Source organism: Amblyomma americanum, chromosome 1 (assembly GCF_052857255.1).
Source record: "Amblyomma americanum isolate KBUSLIRL-KWMA chromosome 1, ASM5285725v1, whole genome shotgun sequence".
NCBI lineage: Eukaryota > Metazoa > Arthropoda > Arachnida > Ixodida > Ixodidae > Amblyomma > Amblyomma americanum.
This window is the reverse complement of record NC_135497.1, coordinates 533,299,850-533,321,461: the sequence shown is the minus strand read 5'-3', so window position 1 is coordinate 533,321,461 and position 21,612 is coordinate 533,299,850. Positions and strand designations below refer to the sequence as shown.

Here is a 21,612-nt window from a genome sequence, read left to right as displayed (position 1 = left end):
CTCGTAGAAGAGCGATGACAAACGTGCCTTCTCCCTCTCCGTCACGCTGTTCACTTCCGACAACAAGGGGTGCGCTGACCCTCCCTGCGCGGCAGAGCAGCTTTCTACCGCGGCAACCTTCTCCCTGCCCTCTCCCTTAGCGGCGATGGTCCGTCCTGGATCTCGGGCTGGCGGGGTGGATTTGTCATGGTCTCCCCCCGCTCGCGCCGCGTTCGGAGTCTGAATGGTTTGCGACACCGCGGGCGCTTTCGCGAAAGGCTTCAAGGCGCCTGACGTGCGCTCCCTGCAGCCTCCGCTGCTGATGTCTATCACAATACCTGTCTTGGCTAGGAAGTCTCGTCCAAGAATTACAGGAACGGATAAACAGGGAAGATGAACGAGGCATTGTCGCCGCACGCGTCTTTCCCAGCGAACCACTATCCTAGCTGCAACGCTTGATTGCGCTGTGCCGCTCGCGAGGCGAAAAGTGGTATCGCACTCTCTCAGCCGGATTTTGTTCTCAAGGAGGAGATGGTTTAACACCTCGTCACCGAACAAAGAAGCGCTTGCTCCTGTATCTAGTAACGCGGTGAATTTCTTTCGAGCTATCGTTAGCTCAATGAACGGCGCTGACAGGTCAACAGAACTTCCTTCGCGACATGCCAAAGGTGCTAGCAAACCAGGGTTTTCTGTGTACGCCGCGCGGGATCGAAGGTCGATCACCGGCGGCTTTGGCCGTTTCCCGACAGTGTTGGTCACGGGCGGGAGGGCGGCCACACTCGCGGGTGAAGTGCCTTGGCTGGTCGCACCGGTAGCAACGGTTGCCCGGGCCCCGGCGGGCTAGGCGCTGGTCGCCCCGTTCCGGTCGGTCATCTCGAACTCGCGGCGCGGATGGTGGGGGCCGCGTGTCGGCCTTGCGATCTCGCCTCGGTTCGCATGTGCTGTTCGCAATGCGTAGCTGAATGGGTCCAAAGCGCGGTCGGACAACTCCCAACCCCTTGGGACACGCTCGTCAGCAAACTGTGCTGACGCTTCAGCTCTAGATGGACTGCGCGCTGAGCTGCCATTCCACGCGCAGCGTGGCTCAAGTGACAGCGATGCGGGTGGGGGCGGCCGATACGCTCGCACAGAGAGGATGTCTCCCTGAATGCCCTTCGCCTCAGCTGCCAGCTCATCCAAATCTCTGAACCTGACTCCTCTCAGGTAAGCCGTGAAAGTCAGGTGCGCTTGTCTCGTGACACGCTCAACTTTCTCCGTGTTCGTGGCGCGAGGGTCAGCGAGGCGATAAAGTTCGTCCATCGCTCGGACGTACTCTAACAGAGACTCGTCGGGGTGCTGGGTTCGGAGCTCCAGCTCTCTCCTCAAACGCCACTCATAGTTTGCGGGAAGGAATTCGTCGCGGAAGCTTGCGCAAAACTCCTCCATTGTCCTCGCTCGGTTGCCGGCTAGTCGGTACCAGCGGGCCGCTTGCTCCGTCAAAGAAACAGGCACAACACGCGCGAGCATTTCGGCGTCTGCGATTCCTGTCACTTGCTGATAATGCAGCAGACGGTCGAGGTACTCGTTTGCTCCCGTAGTGTCGTGGTACCCCGTGTAGGTAGGCAAGTCTATCCTAAAACGTGGTGACTGGGCCGGGGCTTGCAAATTGTTTTGCAAAATACCCGCTAGACTCTGCATAACCTGCATTGCGTTCTGCAAGAGCACCTCGGATGATTGCGGACTAACGCCCCCGGAGTTGGGCGCAGCCGCTGATGGCATCGAATGATGAGGCCTAGGTGCCTCATTGTTCACGCCGCGGAGCGACGAGGCGCCCGATGTGGAGCCCCCCATGCCAGGCCTAAGTCCTACCAACGCGTCAGGGGATGTTACTCGGCTATTCCGCGTGGAACGCCCAAGATTCACAAATTCAAACCCTTCCAACGGCGCGTCGAGTAGGGAGCCCTGGTTATGTGCCGCTGGTTCTAACAGCATAAACAAAGACTGCAAGTCACTCCTGTCGGCTGCCATCCTTTGTTAGGGCGACGGTAGTCGTTCGCTCCAACAAAGGTCACTGCTCAATTGCCTAGTTCGCCCCACGTTCGGGCGACAAGATATGGAGTCACTCTGCGTCCAGCTGGCCGGGAAGGCGAGCTTCCGTGCAAGCTACACGCAGGCGTTATTCAAGTACGCAACACGTTTCCCCAACCCGTGGCGCAGAGTCGCAGCCACGGCAGGTCCGGACGAAATAGGCAACGGCAGGGCACGCTAGGAAATAGTTTATTATCCTAACGCGAGGTAAAGCACACTCCGGAAGAATGTTCTATCCGTAAAATAGATGTTCAGTAGCTCACCAAGTCGTTGACGTCGACCGGCGTTGGTGTTCGGGGGCCGGCGGGCAGCGAAAGGGGTCCGTGGGGCACTTAGGTAAGGTCCGGCAGCGAGAGTCCCTTCCCGCCGCGCGTTCCCCCCCTTTATCCCTTCGGGCATTGCCTCACTGGCAGCAAATCGTTGCCGTCAAGCTTAGGCGTGCTACCCTCTCCGCAGAAGGCAGCGCGCTGCCGTGACGTCACGTCAGTGCTGGGGCGGAAATGAGCAGAGTCGCGGGGGTGCCTTCTCTCCACATTCCTGATGGCCAGCGCGCCCGTGTAAGTCACGGTCGCCGCTGGCGCTGGGGACGAGGAGGGGATACCAGTGTATCCCACAGATTTTAAATCTGCAGATCTAAAACAGGAGGAGGCAATACTCCGCTTTACCACCTTGGAGTGGGAGGAATCAAAAGGCAGCAATGCTTTCTTTGACCTAGGTTGGAAGGCCCAGCACACATGATCAATTCTGTTAAAAGATAACTTTAAATCCAGGAACTGAATGGATCCGTTTTGTGGAAGTTCTAGAGTGAATTTGAGAAATTGTGAACAGTTTGAGAATACACTTAAGATCTTGCTAGCTACTTCTGCCAAAGAGTCATGAGAAGAAAGTTTCAAAATAATTAAAAAGTCGTCTACATATCTGACGATCTTTGCTATGAAAGGTTGGGTTAGCTTGAGCTCGAGCACTCGACCTAGACGCGTAAGAAAGATTTCACACAGCACTGGCGCGACACTGGAACCTATACAAATTCCTTTTTTCTGCACATACAATTTCTCGCCAAAGGAAACAAAAGTAGAATCAAGATAAAAACCGAGCAGCTCCATAAAAGAATCAGGCGACACACCACAGGTATTCTGGAATCCAACCACGCCGGCAACGTCAATCAGTTCTCTTACTGCACTGAAAAGTTCATCGTGCAGAATCGAGTAAAACAACTCTTCCACGTCGACGGACAACGCACAGTTGGCACTCGGAACACCAGAAGTCAATGCTGCAACCAAGGTGTCAGACCCAGCTATCTTGAAAGGATCCTCAGGCTTTAGTTGTCCCAAATGTGTTTTAAGGAACTTGCTGACTTGGGCCTGCCAGCTTCCTCTTTCTGTAACAATAGTCCTGAATGGGCACAGATCTTTATGCGTCTTTGCCGCGAAGAAGATGCTCAGAACGTTCAAATCACATCCCAGCACCTGTTTTGATGGCTTCTGTAGGTTGAGTTTACCTAAAAGAGCCACTGCCCTGCTCTTAAATTTGGAAGGTTTTTGAGAAACAGGCTTGAAGTTCTTATGGCACTGATGGCTTTTTCTTTAAACAGGCTCTGGGGGAGGCGGGGGGTTCGAATCTGCCTGTTCATTGCCGCAAGTGTCGGGGTTGTTGGCCTCAGTTCAGCCAGACCCAGATTGTTGGAAGAAGGAAGGGGCAGCTTGAGAGAGAGATTATGGAGGCCATTGCCATCTTGCGCTCGCAACCGGATGAATGCGTTAGTTCGCCTTCGGCTTCCATCCTCCAAAAAGAACTGGGTTTCCTTGACAGGTAACAGGTTGGGCTGCTTCCTTTTGACGTTCTTTTCTTCCTTTGTCTTGTGGTTTTCAAGCTTCCACATGACGGTTTTTTAACACTTCTGATATCTGTAGATTGTGACTCGCATGATGACCATTGCATAACGTTTTAAAGTCTGATTTCTGTAGATTGTGACTCGCATATCTTTCATGTGCATTGTTGTCAGTTAGGTCTTATCTGTTGCTTTTCACTCCCCCCCCCCCCTTTTTTTTTTACTTGACTGTAGGATCACACGTGCCTCTGTCATTATAAAGCCATGAAGTTTCAAATAAAATTTTAGTTGCAAGTACCGCCCTGTGTCGTCTTCTTTCTCTGTCCCGTGTCCGCTGTGGTGTCTAGCTCCTTCATGCATCAACACTGTCACATTCTTTTGAGCCAGAATGGCACCAATGGGATTAATCAACTCATGCATGAAATGTGTAACCAGTGCATGTTAATGAGCATTTGAAATATTTTGGGGTGTTTCTCACACTGAAGCAGAACTGCACCTACAAAAGATGGTAGCAGAAATCAAGTTGACTTTGTCCACCTCGGGTGTTTGCTGTGCACCAACATCACATGGTGCCTCAATGATTTTGCATTCCACTGAAGTATAGTGCTGCAATGACTAGAATTAAATATGCAAGCCACACTCCCTCACCAACTCTGCTCGCTTGCGGTCTCTGAACGTTACACCTACAATTGTGTTTCCACAGCTCGCTGCGTTGCCCTTAACTTAAACCGAAGTGTTTTCTTAAGCCTCCACGTTTCTGCCCCACAGGTGAGTACCGGTAAGATACAGCTGTTGTTAAAGGGAAGCTGGAACGGTTTTCAAATCGCATGAAACACTGTGGTCGGGAAGAAAGGACCTTGAAAATCACGTGTGTAAATTTTTTCTCAATTCTGTCCGCAAAACGAGCCGCAATCGCACCTTAAAAACCCGCTGCCGGCACGCCCTCGTCGCTTCCGGAAGAGCCGGGTGGGGGGACGGCAGAGAGGGAGAACTGGCGGAAGTGACGCCTATTCACGGAGAGTCGGCCGGCCGTCCGGCTGCGCTTGCTTCGCTGAGGCCAGCGCTTTGGCGAACCACAGATCAACGTAATCTTCTGCCAGTGCCGTTTACTTTCTCTCGTTCGGGCGTTGCATGTAATGCTTGAAGCCTGTATATAAACCAGTTTTGGCATGGTACTTCTTTCGAACAGCGCCCAGCACACAGCTTGGTAGAATCCATTGGTTGGTCTCCCCCAGCCTCTTCCACGTTAACCAGACAATATGATGGTTCACAGCATGCCGAAACTGCCTGCACAAAATATGTGCATCAATATTTCTCTTTTCGTTATATTACTTTAATTTCTTACATGTTTGTAAACTCTTTGCCTTTTCCAACTGGTCCACATCCATGCTGAGCTAAGGCCACTTCCAGCACTGTCTTTAAGGCACACAGTCTTGAACTCTTGAGCTCGTTACGCACTGTGTGCCTTTTTGCTTTTTCCTGATTGCTTGCACCTCATGGCAGCACAACCAATTCTCTTAATCTTTCATCAGCGCACAGCAAACGCAGCTGCACCTAACAGAATAGAAAAGCGATTATATGAGCCTAGTATACTTAAGCAAAGCAAACATTTGCATTCATGAGCACTTGGTCATGGCTGATGATCGGCAATGGCACCAGAATTCATGCTAATTTGTCCCTGAGTCAGAACGGCAAAGTTGTCAAGCCGCGTTACGCATACATGTATGTCATCCACAAGTAATTCTTCTGGTTATCTCGATACGCAACAGCAGCAACTATATCTCACAGCACACTAGTTTTGATGAGCAGCACTGCGAGCTCCGAAACGCAGAGATAATTATTCTTCAAAAAGCGTGTTCAGCATGCAAAAAAAAAAAAAATGTACGGGGGTAAGTGCAGAAGTTTCATGGTTGAACAGTAGCCCGAACACGCGAAAGAAGGAAAGCACACACGGGCGCTTCCTCCCGGTCGCCTCGTCTCTTCGCGCTGCAGTACAGCAGTGAACCCACTCCAACTCATCCAGTTTGGCTTGTTTTGTAGTTCTAAAAGGCCTTCGGGAGTAATTAGGCACGTAATTATAAATAAATGAACAAACAAATGCTTTACCTCGCGCGACTCATCTAAGCTTGCCGGTGATCTGATTTAGATCATGTTTACAGGCGTTACAAGAAGTTCGTCAAAAGAAAAACCAGCGAAAAAAAGACGCAGGACCAGGAGAAGACACACACAGACTCTCGCCGGAAAGAAGTTGGTGGCCAGGCTTTTATGCAGCAGTGGTACACGACATTTCGGTGCAATTTCCTTTTTTTTTTTCATTGCCACTTGCACATGCACCTACACAAAAGATATGCACACGCATGCACCTACGTAAAACATACGTATCAGTCGAGATTTGGTTTTCGTGTTACCCTAGTAGGACGTGAAAGGCCCATACTGGGTAACGAAATTTCCGCCTTGCAGACGCCGCCATGCAGTCGCTTCTCTTCTACTTAACTTCTTAACCGGCGGTGGCACCAGTTATCTGTTTAGTCTGTAGTTCCCGACGATTTCGGAATAGATTTGCGTGCGCTAGTCCAGGTTCAGACAGTTCGGCGGTTCCACGGTTCCCGGAAGCAAAGATGGGAATGCGCTGACTACCCCGGTGTCGATGAAGATATTGATAGCAGAGAAAGCTGGGAACCCCTGCTGAGCAGCGAAAAACCTGCTCGGCAGAAACAAGCCAATCTACCTGGCGGCTGAGGCCGCGAAGAGATAAAATCTTTGTTAGCCTTCAGTCACGGAGGCTCCGGCCCCCGCCCTCCAGGCTTGTGTGCCGGGGGTGGTGAGTAGTAAAGGGTCTCCATTTCCGGTGGAAATAAAAGCTGTCATCCATCCATCCATCCAGTCGAGATTTCCAACATGTGAAAATGTCGCGACTTGACTTTGACCAACAGCGCACTTCGCGGCGTCGTTGGTTCCACCGTTTTCTTAAGCTGCTGATGGCTCGAACATGCATGGTGAAAGTCCAAACTGTTCAACACTGCTTGAATTATCCATAATTTCCAAAACGTAGTCCTTAAAAGCCAGCTGAAGCAACGCGCTACGCAGCAATGCCGCCGGTGCCGGCCGGAGATCCCCGTGGATGACGTCACGACAGTCCTGGCAATCGCGGGCAAGAGCGGCGTGCGCTCGGCGCCCTGAGGCGATGGGGCGCGTTTTCTTCTAAGGAACATCTTTTTGCGTTTATTTCCGCTCTTTTTGAATGAGATATTCTTTTTCAGCAAACTAAAGGCTATAAATTGACGTAGAGAACTCATTTTTTTCGAAAAGTGCTTCAGCTTCCCTTTAAGGGAGCCTTAGCGCTCCCCAAAAGTAATTCTTTTTTCGACCATGGTCAGAGACCAGTGAATTTCATCATGTCGTAGATCAACTTTCCACAGCATGGGCTTTAATTTTACCTTGAATAACAGCAGCCAATCATCAGTTTTTATAGCAGTAACAAGTTTTGCACTGTCAAGAAGAGGCATACGGACAACGTTTATGTACAGTTGTGGTTAAACGTTTTCAGGCCACATAGTCTATTTTAGAGCTGCATGTTGAACGCTCACAGCGACCCTAAAGAGCGAAGGGTCTTCAACGGCTGACACAAGGGTTCTTCTCACCTCGCAGAAGTTTATGGTTTATGGTTTATGAGGGCTTAATGTCCCAAAGCGACTCAGGCTATGAGAGACGCCGTAGTGAAGGGCTCCGGAAATTTCGACCAACTGGGGTTCTTTAACGGGCACTGACATCGCACAGTACACGGGCCTCTAGAATTTCGCCTCCATCGAAATTTGACCACTGCGGCCGGGATCGAACCCGCGTCTTTCGGACCGGCAGCCGGGCGCCGTAACCACTCAGCCACCGCAGCAGCTGCTCTCGCAGAAGTGTATGGCTTCATGGGTGCCTTGAATACTCCACCACATGGCTTAAAAGCAAACTCTGCACCCTTTAACTCATTTGGCGAAGCTAACTTTCTAGCCCTGCGATAAACGCGAGACTACGACAAACAGGATGTACACCAAATGCAGCCTGCAAGGAACTCCAGGAACATATCATCACCATCATCATCATCATCATCATCCCTCCACCGTCACAAAATGACGCAGGCAAAAGCAGTGAGAGACACTGCATACCATAGTGGGCTGCCACAATAAAAGAAAGCGAAGGTTCCTTCTTGCACTTGCCACAGATTCGATAAGCACTTACGCTGGAAGCTACTTGATTATGATGAAGGCCAGGCTGTTTGGTTTGAACAAGAGAGCGGGGATGACAAGGAGACGATGCAGCCCAAAGCAATAACTGAAAGCAGGCCAAACTGTTTATTTATTTACGGGGTTTAACGTCCCAAAGTGACTCAGGCTATGAGGGACACCATATTGGAGGGATCCGGATAATTCTGCCCCATCGTACAGCACACTTAAATCCAGCATTTCGCCTCCATCAAAACACGACCACCGCGGCCGGGATCGAGCCTGCCTCTTTCGAGTCAGCAGCCGAGTGCCATAACCACTAAGCCACCAAGGCAGCTGGAAGAAGGCCAAATGTCTCACATGAATATTTTTGGGTTATTACAGTTTCCCGTAAATGCAAAGGGGCAAAGCAGCTGGTGAGGATCAGGTGACAGAAGATCTGTTGAAGGACGCTGAGACGACTGTGCTAGGAAAACTAGCCACTCTGTATACGCAATGGCTTAGGACCTCGAGCGTACCAGAAGCTGGCAAAACGCTAAGATCATCTTAATCCATAAGGAAGGGGACATCAAGGACTAGAAAAATTATAAACCGATCAACTTACTGTCCATTGCCTACAAGGTATTTACTAAGGTAATTGCTTATAGAGTCAGGGCAACCTTAGCCTTCGATCGACCAAATGATTAGGCAGGCTTTCTTAAAGGGTACTCGACAATAGACCACATTCACACAATTAATCAGGCGACAGAGGATTGCACGGAATATAACCAACCCCTATGTTGCTTATATTCTTCATCATGACTTCTGTTTTCGCAAAAAGTAAATCCAGACTAATAAACAGTTTGTCAGTGACATCACATAAAAACAGAAAGAGTAAACTGCATAGCACGGCATTCACTATACAATGATCAAAACCACACATTTGATAGAAGAATAAAATGGGCGAGTAAAAAGGAAAACGCAAGGCACTATCGTCACTTGGGCACAAGGCAAGTAAACAGACAGACAACACTAAGAAAATAATTGTCAACTCATAAAATGTGCTTTTAAATCTCTGAAAGATATTCTGAAGGGAGACTTGATCATCCTGCAATTTATTCAGTATCCTAGGTAGTTCGTTATGTAGTGTCTGCATTCCATTTGTTGTTCTATATGTTTTTACTTTCCAGTCTTCGTTATGACGCATGCTATGTGCCTTAATAGACAGTTTTAGCGGAGCGTATTTGTGTCTCCGCTCAGCTCACAGTACCCGCTCAGCCTTACCGGAGCGCTGGCTGTAAAACAGCTTTTTAGCTAAGCGGAGGCAGACAGGCAAACTGCACGAGGAGCTCCCTGGTGATAAAAAGTGGAACCAGACAATAAAAAGAAACAGCTTTATTTTTCCGCCGCACTTCAAAGAAATATTTTTGCTCGTGAACAGTTTTTAACATGTGCAGTGAAAGACATACGTTGTTTTTGGAGAGACGTTTGTTCATTTGCTTATTTCTGCGCACCTGCTCCCAAACGCAGAGGTTGTTGAACGGGTTTGCGTTCTGCAGAGGTTGCGGCATATGCGACATCTGTTGAACCGGCTGCCATGTTAAACTGGCAAGAGAGCACGAGACCAGAAGGATTTGCGTGAGCCACGCTCGTCGCACCGTTCCGCTAGCACTGCGTACGAGTAGAGCAGAAGTGCCGGCCCGCTCGCGCGCTCCCGTCTGAGCGCTTGGCGCATGCGCAGTAGCGCTCCCGCTTGCCGGCTGAGCGGAGCGGAAGCCCAAATACGCTCTGCTAAAACTGTCTAATATTTTTTTCCAGGTTTGACAGATGTTGCAAAAAAGAAGCTTCATTTTTTTAATCCTTGTTTCAGGGTTCTACACAACTTGTAGTCATAATTCCTCACCACTGGCGTAACGTTGTATTCATTGAGCAGATCGAGAGTGTGGAAACGACTATGCACATTTTTCACAGCTCGGAGAAACTTTTTCTCTAATACACACAGCTTTTGTAAATTTTCTTTGGTCATAGATCCCCATACCAAGTGGCAATAGTTAAGTTGGGAGAGGAAAGGCGTGTTGTATATCAATGCCATGACTTTACACAGTAAACACACTGCAATGACTGTATATAAAACCTACAACACAGGACAGTTCTGTTGCCAAGTAAATAAAATATGCGTCCCAAGGAAGATTTCCCTAGAAAATGACACCCAGTGTTTTAAATGAGGGCACTATTTCGATAGGTGTACAATGTAAGGATATAGTTTTGTGCGTTTTCATGATTCTGGCTTTGGCTCGAAACAGGTGCACTTAGTCCGGCACGTTGATTCTTTAAAAAAAGTAGTCTTCAAGCGCAGCCATTATTAAATTCGAGTTGTCAAACAGGTCTTCAGAATTGTTTTCTGTTAAAAAAAATACTGGTGTCGTCTGCGTAAATGATGAATTCAGCAGAGGGAGCAATATCAGCGATGTAATTGATGTAAATATTGAATGGTACCTTCAAGAATGCCTCCAGAAATTGGTAATGAATCCGACAGGTAGCCATTAATTCCAACTATCTGGCTGGAGTGTTGCAGATAAGATTTTATCAAACTTGCCACGAAACCATACCATTCCATTTTCTGAAGTAATAACTAATGACTTAAATGCTCAAAAGCTTTCTCAAGATTGAGAAATATTCCGAGTACCAGTGTGCTTGTTCCAATGACATCAGAAGGTGTTCATTTTGCGCAAGGAAAGCAAACGCTGTGGTAAGGCCTTTCCAGAAACCGCACAGAAAGTCAAGAAGCTATGCTTCTGCTTAAATTTAGTAAACCGACTCAACAGGACTTTCACAAAGGCTTTAGAGAAGATAGGTAGTGTCGATATTGGTCTCTAAACTCCATGTCATTTTTATCAAATTTCTTATATATACCACGGTGACACACGCAATTTGCATTTTTTCAGGAAGAACACCTAGACTTATGCACAAGTTAAAATTATATGTTATGCCGTCGCGGTGACTCAGTGGTTATGGCACTCGGCTGCTGAACCGAAAGACGCGGGTTCGATCCCGGCCGCGGCGGTTGAATTTCGATGGAGGCGAAATTCTAGAGGCCCGTGTACTGTGCAATGTCAGTGCACGTTAAAGAACCCCGGGTGGTTGAAATTTCCGAAGCCCTTCACTACGGCGTCCCTCATAGCCTGAATCACTTTGGGATGTTAAAACCCCCATAAACCATAAAAATATATGCTATGATCAGGGTAAGAAGGTCAGCAATATAATAGGTTTCCCCTGAAAGCCATCAATGCTTCTAGTATTACTGTTTTTTAATCTCAATATTACTGCGTTTACTGCGTTCTAACAGGATCAAGAAAAATAGAGTGCTCGTTCCACAGCACACTGGAATAACTGAATACAGAATAACTGACATGACTCCTTTTAAATCAAGCTAGTAAAACAAATAAGGTGCATGACAATATGACACTGGTGAAATATCATCAGCAGCAGCCTCTTCTCCCCTATCCCTCCAATTAACCCATCCTGTGCCAGCTGTGGACAGCTTATCCCTGCAAACTTCCCAAGACTATCTACCCACCAAACTCTCCTACCTTAAAAGACCATTGGTTATCTTGCCTTCACATTAGATACCCTGCCCACGTCCACCCCTTCTTGATTTCGACTATGATATCATTGGATATCCGGGTTAAATGTGGTTGTCTGCAGGTACTGTACAAAGCAAAATGAAAGAGCAGTTAAAGGCATTGTGCTACTCTTCAAAACGTGTGTATTCCTAATTAGCCAGCCTAGGACAGTAGTGGCCAGTTCTGGGTTTCAACTGAGCGGAGAAACGTGACAAGTTTCTCGCTGTACCCCGACTCAGCAGAAGATGCGGTATCACTGGAGGCCCTCAGAACAACTGACCTATGCTACCTTCCAACCGATGACTTCTACAAAGCTTCTTCAACAAGGCTTCTTCACACAAACAAAGAATGGGACATAAACATAAGTGACTTTGCATTCAGGCCAAGTGAAAGGTGCAAAAAAAAGTGCTAAACTGGAAAAGAAGTAAGGCTGCCACTGCACTCTTTCACATCAGCAATTTGGTTTGGCTTATGGTTTATGGGGGTTTAACTTCCCAAAGCGACTCAGGCTATGAGGAACGCCGTAGTGAAGGGCTCCGGAAATTTCGACCGCCCCGGGTTCTTTACCATGCACTGACATGGCACAGTACACAGGCCTCTAGAATGTCGCCTTCATCGAAATTCGACTGCCGTGGCCGGGATCGAACCCACATCTTTCGGGTCAGCAGCCGAGCACCATAACCAGTGAGCCACAGCAGTGGCTCATCAGTAGTTCAATTCAGCATTAAGCCTACATGGCAAAACCACACAGTTTACACCTGCCTGGAACAAAATGTCAAATGTCAACAGAAATTTTTCAGAGTGACCCTCAACAACATCTATGCAGGAAAGCTTTAAAACCCGCATGTAGCATTTTTTAGGCCACTTGCACTGAGATGGCAAGGAAGTGTTTGCGAGAATGCTTTCCATTGCTCGCGTCTTCCCGCCAATGGCTCCGATGAGAGACAAAAGGAAGCGTGGAACATAACACAAAACAATTAACTGTATGAAAGACAGACGGCACCTGTGATTTTGAAGGTTGACCTCTCGTTGACAGCCACTTGACAAGGTAGGTCCTTGTTAACATAATGGAGCACTTTCCCATCCTGAAATGAAGTCAAACAACTTTGTTCCACAATTGAACATCACCTTGGGCAAGAACACAAGCACCAAAAAAAAAAACAATTCAAATGAAAGCTAAAAAAAACTTAATGAATATCACAATGGTGAGCCTAAAAAGCAACTGCTACACAGAGTACCAGCATTCACATGAGCCCGTTTTACTCAAGGGCGGGGGCACTGAGAGCAAACTGAAGTTAGCAAAAATTACTCTCGCCACAAACGGACCTCTAGGAGAGACCAAAACACTAAATAACCGGCTGATTTTGTAAGAAAACTGCACATGTCGACACCAAATTTTTTGGCACAGATCCCAGAGGCTACGCTACGCCACCACTGACTTGAAAACAACGGCAACTAGTCGTCCTCGGTGTGGATGTCACGACTGCGAATCAACCGGCAGTAAATGACTGTTTTGCTACCGGAGACGCGTTCACATACCCACAGAGCCAGGGAATCAATTTTTACTGAGAACAATAATTGAATGGAGCTGTCCTCTGTGCCTCTCCTATAGCGAGTGCTACAATATATCAATTCACTGCGAACTAAGCTGAAAATTTCGTGCCACTACACAGACTATGACAAGCTCAGGCATGAAACCTTTCAGCAATTTCAACCACTCAGACCAAGAACCCTCAATATTCTAAAGGTAGCGCCATCTCCTCTATTCCTCCTGCACTATAGCTCCCTCTACATGGTGCTGAACTAAACTCCATTTCACAAGTTCCTTGCAGCACTATGGAAGGTAGACACCACCTCAACCAATCAGGAAAGCACATTAAATGTGTAGCTCCATGCATCGTCGTCTGCATTGTGTCTACTCGCGGCGTATGCAGATATGGTTAGAAATGCTTACAAATCAATGCCGTCTACGTACCATTTGCATATGCGCGTTTACGTGCACTAAGTGCAAGTATTTTGCAGGATGCAACACCACTTTTCATATTTGCACTTTTAGTTCAGAGCATGCAAACGAAGACGAAATGATAAGCTCAGCCTACTGGTGCAATCTGATTGTCAAGACGGGAACCATTTTCATCAACAAACTGATGCTCCCTAGGCCTAAAAGCAGCAGAATCATCACTCTAAATGAAAAATAAAGCAAATTTATCACTCACACAATTTTTTTTCATAGGCAAGATGAGACGAAGCGAAAGCCCGGTGCCCCATTTATGGCTAGTGGACGCACTGAAAGCAGGAGTAACAACAACGAATCCAGTCCGAAATGAGGGGTCCTGCTTCAAAGAGCACCGCCATTTTGGACAATATTTTAGCGTACACAACAGCCATGCATGCCAAATTTGGGAAATAGTGTATGTAACGCGAGCGTACTGTAAGGCTGTTTGAAATAGCATTTGACACATGTACACTACGAAGCCCACTGTTTGTTTAGTGTACGGTATCCCTTATGCCCCTTTACATTCTGCAGTGTAGGAACGTCACCTCTGCTCTCATTGCACATTTGGTAGTGCTGCAAGGAACTACTGAGATGGAGTATAGGAGACGCTCTATGGAGCAATCACACTACGCGTCACATTGATGCTTGCAAGTGCTACTCGCGTTGCTTGCTACCGCTTGAAAGGAAGCAACAAGACAAGCAAAAAAAAATTGGGCGAAAACACACGACAATGTTCAGCCATTGGGAGGGAGGAAAGGACGCGGGCATTACTTTTACTTCATTGTAGCTCAGAGGCTGGCAAAGGAAGGGCAGCATACCAAAAAAGGCTACGTTGTATCACTGCACCAGCAGAAGAGTGCCCAGGCCCAAAATAAGAATGACAAGACAATGCTGCCACCTTGGGTGCACGATTAGGAGGAGTGGTAAGCGCCTTTATTTTATACGTACTGCCAGACTTGCGCAAGGTGTCTGGCAGTAGTGGGCGGACAAGTCATACAAAAGATAAACAAGATTATAAAATAAACGCGCTGCAAGATGAGAACTCAGGAGTTGAAAGTAGTTGAAAAGAGTTGAAAAAAGCATACCCAGCACGGCCTGGGTCATTTCATCATTTCTTGCAGAAGTACATTACAAAGCACTAGGTATCTGAAGAAAAGCTATCAGAGAGAAATCAGCCTGGAAGAGCATGTAGGTTTCAAAACACAAGGCTGACTGCCTGCACAAGACAGGTGCAAAAGTGGTCACATTACAATAAAGCTTGTAAAAAAGATAATCACAAAGCGCAGTACCAGGTACCAGGGGCAGATTTATGGGGGGTTGCTCCCCATAAGCACGAAATTTTACTTAAGAAAAGCAAGCCAAACAAAACTTTTCGGCCAGAAAAGTCGATGAAATAAAAGGAACCTCCTTAATGGGGTCTCCCCAACCGCCTCTCAAGGAGTGACTCAATCTGCCCCTGCCAGGTACAGAGCAGATTACAAAGCATCTTAAGATTGATTTAGAAGTGTGTGCGTCGCTACATCCATGCATTCCAGTTACATGTCGTCCGGGGGAAACTTGAACTCATTGCTTTTACATGAGAGATCTTTAACCTTTCTGTTGTGGAATGATGGAATCATAGGCGCACTTGTAGGTTGAATGCATAAGTTTCAGTCTATCCCTGTTTTACCATTGTAGAGCAAAGGAAAAATTGAATTCTGTCATGGCACTGACGTGCGTAAAATTTTTCCAAGTTAGCAAGAGATAGGTTGGGGATGTCCAGACCAGTCCAAGCTTAAGCTTGTCTTCTCTCCTTTACCATTTCCTTGCCTCTTCCGTACCCAACCCACTTCCTCTTCTCTATCCTTTTCAAACCCCTTCCATACAGTGCAGCTCTGTTGCGGTGACTCCTTGGAGGAATCAATACGGCTGTGCAGCCCCTCCTTTCAATGCTACCCAATCCTCTAGCACGCTCCCGTAACTAACAATCACAATCATGTTCACTGCCAGCTTCACTTTTTAGTGTGGTAGAACTACTAGGCACATTTTCGAATTTCAGGCATGCGTACGTACGTCCCTGAAACCTGCTTTGAGGCAGGCGGCCCACCTTCCTGGTGTGTACACCTGGCCGGCCTTCAACTGGGTGAAGGCCTTGAAGGCAAATGTCTTCCAAATAAAGGCCTTTAGGTAGAATGCCTTTACAACAAAGGTCTTTAGGTCAAATAAATGCCTTTAGCACATAAGCATCTTAAGTGCCCACCGTAACTAGTGCTACTACACAATATTCCGTGTTTAACCATGCTAAACCATCTGCTATTTTTTTTCTGCACCGCAACGTGGTTATGCCTCACAGTCCCAAGGCCTTCAAACAGTTGGCTTCTCCTTGCAGCAATCTCAACAAGCACACTTTTATCATATATAGTTGATATCCATTTGCCTCAGATTGTTGGCCTTGCGACTGCACGGTAACCTGTCTGCGGCTGCAAGATGTCCTAGACTGCACAAGTGCTGCAATGAAGTCATTCCGCGGGAAGTACATCATCATGGAAAGAGCGCACTTAACTATAACTGTTTCTTTATTAAAGATGTCTTTACTCTGAATGAAAAAAAAAAATGCCCAACCATCTAAGGAAGGTGAAATGGGACTGCAGTTTCACTTTACTATATGCAATTTTACTAAGCGATTCACTACTGTCTAATGCACATTTTGTGCGCAAACAGCTTTACTTTGGGTTTTTCCAAGGTTCTTGCGAGATACCCAGGCTTCCTCATTCCTTTACCTTTAATATAACCTATACACCAATTCAAACCAAGGTCAGGCGTAATTATGACCCCTGATGCTTAAAGCTTGATATCACTCCTATCGATGTCATATCTGAAAGTTACCGATACGATGAACAGCCCACAGACTTTGGAATCCCCTTTCAAATGCCATCATCAATGGCTCAACATGCTTTACCAGCCAAATAAAAGATTGATATATGACCCCTAGCAAGCAGCTTTGTAAAAACAGAAAAAAGCAACTTTCTGTGCAGACATAAGCTCGCCTTAACATACTCCTTGGCAACATTTCTACATTTTGCAGATTCAATAAAACTTCCAAAACTGCAGGACAACAGTTCTCATTAAGAATCTTTGGTATTGTTACTTGAGAATGGCTGCCTACTCAGACCCACACACACGAGACAGGTAAATGCTCTTGATCCCCTATTTCTGCTCATCACTGCCAAATTCCAAGAAGCAATGGCCACACACATTCACCCCATCATGACTCGTGATACAGGTACACTGACAAATGCTTTGCAGGTTGCCACTCTTTCTTTATAGTGCAAAATAGGCTCAGCTGTATTTACCATCCTTGTAGGAACCACAAAAATTGATTAAATAAAACTCCCCAAGGTCAGTGCTAGCCAGGTAATATTTCGCTAGTCAAGGGGGGGAAGGCACTCAGAGCTCATCTCAGCACACGTTAAATGTGCCAAGACCCTTCTGCACACAAAAAAGACAACACTAAACTATGCATCTAGACACAAAAGTAAGACAAGAAAAGTTTCCACCACCAGAAGAGCAAGGCCGTAAGCATGTTGGACCAGTGGAGACACTAACTACCCTCCTCAGCCATAGCTGCCACTCCAAAGATGAGGAGCCCTTAATTAATGCAATGTAGCCATGGTTGACAGGTTTTGGCAAAGGACAGGCCGGAAGGTGGCTACCGTAGAGGTTCTGACGCGGGTGGAGGGTGGTTGCCATGGAAACAAACCAGCGGGTGGCTACACTGGAAGGTGGAGGGCCAATCACAATGCCAAACAGCATTCACTCATTAATGCGCTAAGCCGGAAAAAGAAAACCTAATGCTAATGCACTGTCATCACATAATCATAATTAAGTGCTCCATAATTTTTTAGACAACCAACACTCATGTCTGTTACAAATTTATGATGTGTAACCATGACCAGAATACATTTTTTTCCTATACCAACACATTCTGTTCCAGCAGAACAGACACACATAAGTCCTACAAGTTTGTCTTCCACCTCAGCACTTTTCACTAAACTCAAGTTGCTGCTTCTGTCCACACAATCAACAATAGCCAACCAGCAGTCAACAACCACAAGCATGACAAACGGTTGGTTGGCTGGTTGGTTTATAGTGGTTTAACGTCCCAAAGCGACTCAGGCTACGAGGGATGCCGTAGTGAAGGGCTACGGAAATTTCAACAACCTGGGGTTCTTTAACGAGTGCTGACATCGCACGGTACATAGGCCTCTAGAATTTCACCTCCATCAAAATTCGACCGCCGCGGCCGGGATCGAATCCGCGTCTTTCGGGTCAGCAGCCGAATGCCACGACCACTGAGCCACCACAGCGGCTAAGCATGACAAACGACACGAATACAGTGTACTAGGGAGATGAGCTTCATTTATGGAGCGCTTAAAGGGGCTCTCAATAAAACTGCGGTACATCTGGGAATGTTAAAGGATGTAGCTCCACAAATATCCTCCAGCAAAAATTTTTTTAATACGCTTTGTAGAAGCAGAGTAATCAGTAGTCAAAATTATAATTTTAGTGTCTTCATGCCTTTCTGTCTCCTCTAGTCACTGTTTTCACACTGAAAAGGTCGGCATTCCTACGCTGGGCCCATCAAAGACTTTTCCGTGAGAATTCCCCAGAAAGACCCACTGGAGCGGCACAACTGACTGGCCGAGGGTAGCTGTTTGATGCCTGAAAGAGCCTAAGTCATAGCCATCTCTTAAACAGCATAAGCCGACTGGCCGCGGGTAGCTGTTTGATGCCTGAAAGAGCCTAAGTCATAACCATCTCTTAAACAGCATAAGCAGAAGCATGAAATGAAGGAGGGCACGAGCATGAAAAAGTCGCCGGAAAGGGCACAACTTTCGTGCGTGAATGTGGGTTCTCTGCTGCACATAGAAGTGTATTGTTTGGCTCAGGTGTTCATGACAACACAATGCAATGATTGAGTGAGTTTACGCACTCTCAGAAGGTGTTTCAGAGTCACTTTAATCTACATTTCATAGATTACCTGCTGTCCTGAACTTCCCAATTTTAGTTACACTTTATCTGAATTCCTTGTTAAGCAGCAACTATAATAATGGTCTTCATGACTAGCTTCCTCTTCTACCTGGCTTCCAAAATTAAGTCTAAGGCCCCAGACGTACACAATAGAGCAGCAAAAGCCATTCAAGATCAGGCAAGTTCCAACACAAATGAAATAGATATGCCTGCGGCAAAAAAAAATATACAGACTAGAGAGTTCAAAGGACGGCCCTTTTATTGTAGGGGCTACTAGCTGACACAATAATTTAAGGAGGAAGGTATAGACTAACACTTACAACACAAATGACATGGTTGCTTGACGACTTCCACTTGACCAGTGCCAAAGTAAGGCTTTGTATCAGCTGCAAAATAAAACACACAACTGGAGAGGTTAACATGTACAAAAATGTCTGAGCCATTATTTTAGAGGGAAGGGCATTTCAACTTCAGTAATTTCAAAATGTGTTTTCAACTGTTCATTTAGTTAAAAATAACGAACATCTGATTAAACAATCAGCCTTTCATAATTACACGAACTGATCAACTGCTTATTCACTGATTAGCAATCTCGGGAGTGCACAGTCAACACCAATCAGGTTTCTTTTGTTTGTGGGGTATGGGGGTTTAATGTCCCAAAGCAATTCAAGCTACGAGGGGCGCCGTAGTGAAGGGCTCTGGAAATTTCGACCACCTGGGTTTCTTTAACTTGCACTGACATCGCACAGTACACAGGCCTCCAGAATTTCACCTCCATCGAAATTAGACCGGCATGGCCGGAATCAATTGCGTGTCTTTTGGGTCAGCAGCCAAGCGCCGTGACCATTGAGCCACCGCAGCGCGGCGGCTTATCATAGGCTAAAGGTCACAACCAATACAGAGGGATCAGTTCCCGACATTAGACAACTTAGATCAAGTAGCAAGTACAATGAGCCAGACTGCTGTATTAATACCCATCATGCTGCCATTAAATTGAATGCCGGTCACACGCTAGAAAAAAGGCTGCTTCACGCTTTATTAGACAAGCATTAAGCACTGTTGCACAATCTTGTGGCTCCAACAAAATAGGACGCAGTGCAATTTTGTCTCACTACAATAAACTGCATTACAGTTAAAACTAGCCAAGAGCAAGCAATATCTGGTCATCTCCAATGCAAAGTGCACAACAAGAATTCAAAGGGAGGAGCGAAGTGCTAGAAGTACTGATCTTAATGGTACGAATGCTTCACTGCAGAAATAGGACCTTATTTGTGCATTGTTCCACTCCTTTCCTGGTCCTGAGGAGCAGCCCTTTCCCTTTGTGCATACCAAGTGCGACGTGCCAAAATGCTTCAAGAGAATGAATGTCCTGAGGCGTTTCACACTGTGCTAGTCAAAGGAGACGAAAGACCTGATCAAGAAACGTCAAAGCATGAGGGCATCTAACCCTACCGACAGAATAGAACTAGTAGAGCTATCGAAGTTAATAAATGCAAGGTAGCCGACATAAGGAAGTTCAATATGGAGAGAATCGAGCATGCTCTAAAGAACGGAGGTGGCCTAAATGCGGTGAAGCGGAAACAAGGCATAGGTAAAAACCAGATGTGTATGCATTAAGAGACAAGGAGGGCAATGTCATTAGCAATATGGATAAGATAGTTAAAGTTGCCTAAGAGTTCTATACAAATCTATACAGAACCATTGTATTCAAAACGTTGATGATAGAGGCAGTAGCGAACAGCAATGCATCACCCCGTCAGTAACGAAAGAGTAAGTAAAGAAAGCCTTAGGAGCAATGCGAAGGGGAAAAGCAGCTGGTGAGGACCATGTAACAGCAGATCTGTTGAAGGACGGAAGGGAGATTGTGGTAGAAAAACTAGCCACCCTGTATACGTAATGCCTTATGACCTCGACCGTATTAGAAGCTTAGAAGAATGTAAACATAATCTTAATTCATAAGAAAGGAGACGCCAAGGACTTGAAAAATTACAGACCGATCAGCTTACTGCCCGTGGCCTCCAAGGCATTTACTAAGGTAATCGCTAATAGAGTCAGGGCAACCTTTTACTTTAATCAACCAAATGATCAGGCAGGCTTTCGTAAAGGATATTCCACAATAGATCATACTCACACTATCAATCAAGTGATAGAGAAATGCACAGAATAGAATGATGATGATGAGAATATAACCAACCTCTATATAAAGCCTTCATTGATTACGAGAAAGCATTCGACTCAGTGGAAACCTCAGCAGTCATACAGGCATTGTGGAATCAGGGTGTAGAAGAGGCTTATGTCAAAATACTGGAAGATATATATAGGAACTGCACAGCTACCATAATCCTCCATAAAGTCAGCAATAAAATTCCAATAAGGAAGGGTGTCAAGAAAGAAGACACGATCTCGCCTATGCTATTCACTGCCTGTTTACAGCAGGTATTCTGAGGCCTGAATTGGGAACAGCTGGGGATAAGAGTTAATGGAGAATACCTAAATAATCTGCAATTCACTGATCACATTGCCTTGCAGAGTCACTCAGGAGATGAACTGCAAATCATGATCAATGAGTTAGACAGAGCAAAACGGTGGGTCTAAAAATTAACGTGCAGAAAACCAAAGTAATTTTTAAGTCTAGCAGGAGAACAGCAGTTCACAATTGGCAGCGAGGTGCTGGTAGTGGCAAAGGAATAAGTCTGCTTAGGGCAGGTAATGATAGCTGATCCAGATGATGAGATGGAAATAACTAGAAGGATAAGAATGGTGTACAGCGCATATGGCAGGTTCTCGCAGATCATCAATAGCAGGCTACCGATATCAATAGCAGGCTACCAATACCAAAGAGGAAGGTGTACAACAGCTGTATCTTACCGGTACTTACCTACGGGACAGAAACATGGAGGATAACGAAAAGGGTTCAGC

At 46.4% G+C, this 21,612-nt stretch overlaps 1 protein-coding gene across 3 annotated transcripts in view; it reads right to left on the bottom strand.

Annotated features, from left to right (window-relative positions):
* Gclm (Glutamate-cysteine ligase modifier subunit) overlaps positions 1-21,612 on the bottom strand; it is a 61,402-nt gene that overhangs the window by 37,662 nt on the left and 2,128 nt on the right. For 2 of the 3 annotated variants that reach the window (XM_077650997.1, XM_077650995.1), the window contains exons 2-3: positions 19,014-19,079; positions 12,691-12,772 (exon numbers count right to left, since the gene is read on the bottom strand). In XM_077650997.1, coding sequence (XP_077507123.1) covers positions 12,691-12,772; positions 19,014-19,079 — 148 coding nt within the window. Of the gene's footprint in view, positions 1-12,690; positions 12,773-13,903; positions 13,974-19,013; positions 19,080-21,612 lie in introns of all 3 variants that reach the window. The other variant, XM_077650996.1, reaches the window with a different exon arrangement.